General features: G+C 52.3%; 1 protein-coding gene across 1 annotated transcript; it reads left to right on the top strand.

Annotated features, from left to right (window-relative positions):
* The first annotated feature begins 387 nt into the window (after positions 1-387).
* Positions 388-3,945, top strand: LACRT (lacritin). Its single transcript, XM_030321040.1, has 5 exons — positions 388-445; positions 1,694-1,741; positions 2,883-2,984; positions 3,362-3,448; positions 3,884-3,945. The coding sequence occupies exons 1-5, from the start codon at positions 388-390 to the stop codon at positions 3,943-3,945; spliced, it is 357 nt and encodes a 118-aa protein (XP_030176900.1).
* The last annotated feature ends 248 nt before the right edge of the window (positions 3,946-4,193 follow it).

The following is a 4,193-nucleotide window of genomic DNA, read 5'->3' as shown; positions in this document are numbered from 1 at the left end:
CCTCCTGGGGGAGACGCCAGTCCTATTAATACCATCAACAGACACATTCTAGAATCTCCCCAAACAAAATTTCCTCTGCATCTGGTCCATGAGATCCCAAGGATGTGAAGCCAGAGGGCAAGTAGGAAGGAGAAGGAAGGGGGGAGGAAGAGGATGGCTGGAAGTCAGTAGGGAAAGGATGCCAGCTACTAGCCAGCCCCAGATATCCCTTGTTGACTTAGCAAGTGACAGTCTGGAGAAGAAGGGGAGGAGGACACGGAAGTCACGCCCCTCCAAACTTGATTCCCATTGGCCCTCGGTATCCTTAAAAGGGCCCAGGAGTATCTGCACTGGTATTCCTGGACCCTCTGAGGATTCTGTGGTTATACTTGCTTCTCACTCGACAGCATGAGATTCTCAGCTCTCCTCCTCCTGGCAGCTCTGGCTGGGGCCCTGGTCTGTGCCCGTGAGTATGGCCCTTCCCCTGTACCCCACCAGAGCCCTGACAGTCCAGGGAAGCCTTAACTCTGGTCTTCATTTTTCTCTTTCTCTCCCAGTGCTGTCCTGGCTCCTCCTGTTTCTGCAAGTGACTCCTGCCCCCAGTTCTCTGCCCATAGGCTCTTTACCCGCGTTGGTCAGGGAGCCAGGAACCCCCTGGCGCTGTCTGCTCTCCAGCCCATCCCCTCACACACCTTCCTTTATCCACTATGCTCCAGCCACCCTGGCCTTCTTACAGGCCTTCTGGGCCACCACATAGAGGTGCAGGTTGTCCCCTGCACAGGGGTGCCAGGCAGGGGATGGAGGGGGCTGAAATCTAGCCCATGGTCCATTTGCCAAGCAATGGACCCTGCCCATGGCCTTGTGTCTCTGGATGCCTCTTCCTGAGAAGAGCAAAAAAAAAAGAAAGAAAAGCGCTATTCGTGCCAGGACAACCCTGCTGCTCCTCGAACACTGGGGCCTTCCTTCTTGCTCTTCTTTCTGCCTGGAATTCTTTTCCTCTCCTTGTCACTTTCCTCCAGCCAATCCAGAATGTCACCTGGCCAATGCTTTCTCATCTGTCAAATCTCAGTTCAGATATCAATTCCTCAAAAAAGCCTTCCATGAACATGTAGGAAAAATTAGACCTTGCTTGCTGTTATCACACCACTCCGCACTTACCCCTCTAGCACCGTCACACGGTGACTCAATAATTATGTCATGGAATGTAAGCTGGGTCAGGGCAGGGTCTTTCCACCTTCTTCAGCACTGAACCCCCTCCACTTAGCAGAGCACTTTGCATAAACATTGTGTTGAAAGAACAGAGACAAGGAGGGCTGGAGTCCAATCCCAGAAATCACTCATGCATGGCCCCATGGCCCCTGCACTGTCCCCCTCAGCCACAGAGGAGCCTGAGCGCCTCCAACCACAGCCAATTCCCTGGCGCGAATCTCACGGCACCCTCACAGGCCAGAGGCAATCTGGAGGAGGGTAGTTTTCAGAGCATATTACACTTCTCCTGGGAGAACCTGCTTCAAACAACTGTAGGAGGGGTTAAACACCAGACAGAGTGCTTGGTGGGTCTACTGATGAGGCAGAAGGGCACATTTCACCAATAGGGAAACGTGTCTCCCTGTGTCCATGAACTCTCCTTAGAGCTGAGGATACAGAATGGGAGGTAGGATGGCTCAGATGGGTCAGGTTCAGTCCTTACTGTCACCTCTTTCTTCCACTGCAGAAGATGCCTCCTCTGATCCCACCGAGGCTACTCCGGGGACTGTGGCCAGTGAGTCCTTCTGTCCCTCCTGTCCCTGTGCTCAAGGGGAGGGTCTAACAGCCAGGGATGTGGGTGGAGGCTGGAAGAGGAATGGGGGGTGGGGGTGGGTCCTGCTCTTGGTGGTAACAAGAGGAGCATGGATTGGGGTGCAACAAGGCTAAGGATGAAATGGGACAACCCAGGCAGGCAAGATCAGTAGGAAGAATGGGGAAAGGGTTTGTTATGGATAAAAGGGAGAAAAAGATGAGGTTGAGTGATAAGGGAAATGATACCCATGCGGTATTGATACCTTCACCTACACACACTTCCTGTAACTCCCAACTCCTTAGCAAGTTGCCCGATATCCAGCTTCAGACACCATTTGCATCCTGGTTTTCCATGCTTCTCTTTCATGTACAGCCCACATCAACTAAATTGAACCTGTTTGCATTCTCCATTCCTATCCTATACACACCTTCCCCAGAACTCTGGCTGACTGACTGACTTCCTGCCCCCAAGGAAGCCCCTTTAGAATATCCTCCCTGCCAAAATCCTGCTTTCAAGACCCAGCGTCGCTCTGACTAGCTCCTTGATTCCCCCCCATATCCTAGCCCAAATACCTCCCCAACCCTGCCCATTAGAAGCATGCAACCCTGCCCTCCAACCCTGCCATCCAAGAGGCACTGTCTTAGTCCATCTGGGCTGTACAGCAAATCACCACAGACTGGATGGCTTAAACAACAGACATTTATTTCCCACAATTCTGGAGGCTGGAAATCCAAGATCAAGCTGCCAGCATGATCAGGTTCTAGTAAGGACCCTCTTCCAGATTACAGACTGCTGAGTTTTCACCACATCCTCACATGGCAGAAAGAGCCCTGGGGTCTCTTTTATAAAGACATTAATCCCATTCATAAGAGCTCCACCCTCATGACCTAATTACATCATAGGCCCCACCTCCTAAGACCATCATACCGAGGGGTAGGATTTCAATATATGAATTTGGAGGGGGACATAAACGTTCAGTCCCTCACAGGCACTTGTGTGTAGAAATCGTATCATCTCCGTAGCCTGGCCCCCAGCACATACTAGGTATCCTGGGCTCTGCCACTCGTTCCAAAGTTAAAAACCATTTGACTTTGCTAAAATCAACAAATTGGCGTGTTTGCAGCTGAACCTGAAGTGACTACATCTCCAGCGGAAACTGTTTCACCCCAAGAGACATCCCAGGAGCCAAACAGCGCCACCACAAGTAAAGGACTAAACCCACTGAGTAAGTCTCTGTCTCTACGCCAGATGACAACCCAGAGGAATCTCTGGTGGCAGGCCTCCATGACACTTCCTCCCACAGAGACGAGTCCAGGAAGAAGCAGACATACTCATTCCCCTGACCGTAAAGTCGCAAGTAGGGGCTCACACTGTACCCACTCACACAGCTTCCGCGATAGATTTTGCAGCCTGCACCCTCCATGGTTTCTTTCCTGGCCCACCCACCTTCCTAAGAGAAGAAGCTGGGCCCCTCAGCAAAACTTCTTCACTTTAGGGATTTGTATAGGAACAATGTCTGGTGAGGGGCAGGAGGGGGAAGGGGGAGTTTTCTCGAAATGATGGGACTTTTCTGCTAATGTGATTCTTCTGCTCCAAAATTAGAATTCCTGGTGAGCAAAGGTAGCTTGGTAGCAGAACATGGCTTTCAAGAAGCAAGAAAAAAACTGCGTGAAGGAAAACTTCATGAACGTGAGTATATCCCAAGGCAGAGCCTTGTGGGAACAGGAATACTCACCACTCATCATCCAGGGGCAGGAGGTGGGTCAGGACCCCCTTGCCCAGAGACCTGGAACTGCCACAGCCCCTCCCCACTGAATCTTCCCTCCTGTTGTCTTCAAATGTCCCCAGTTTCTCACACACACTCAAACCACAGGGTTGCCTGATGCCAGATTGCCCCTGGGTCTCAGCGCCAGCCTTCCCACTGCGGAGCCTGCCCAGATGGGGAAGGAGCGGGCGGGTCCCTGAGGCTCTGGCGAATCTACCTTCCATCCCTCTGACTCCCACGCAAAGCTGTCCAGGGGCTGGGTGAGGTTGCAAAGCAGAAGAGGGAGTTGAGGAGGATGGACAGGGTGGAGCTGGGGCCTGGGGCCTGTGAGCCTCATTCTCACCTCTGCTTTCTTCTAGGTGGAGTTGAATTAGCAGAAAAACTGAAGAAACTCGCTTCCAGTTCCTTTGCTCTAAGTTGAGTCTAAGAATTTGAAAAGAACGGGGCCCCTGGACTCAAAGCCTTAAACATGCTTGCAGCCCAGAACGATTAAACTGAAGCATCCAACATGCTGTGTGCCTGTGCTCTGTGGGGCGGGCCCGGGAGGAGGTGGGGAGCAAAGCCATCCGCTGGAACGCCAAGAGACCCTGGGTGTCCTGACCCAGGCCCTTGGGCCTGTCAAGCCTTCCTTGAGGACACAACCCCTAACAAACCCTTTCATTTGCACTG

Source organism: Lynx canadensis, chromosome B4 (genome assembly GCF_007474595.2).
Source record: "Lynx canadensis isolate LIC74 chromosome B4, mLynCan4.pri.v2, whole genome shotgun sequence".
Lineage (NCBI taxonomy): Eukaryota > Metazoa > Chordata > Mammalia > Carnivora > Felidae > Lynx > Lynx canadensis.
The sequence above is the reverse complement of the archived record's forward strand: the minus strand, read 5'-3'. Positions and strand labels throughout refer to the sequence as shown.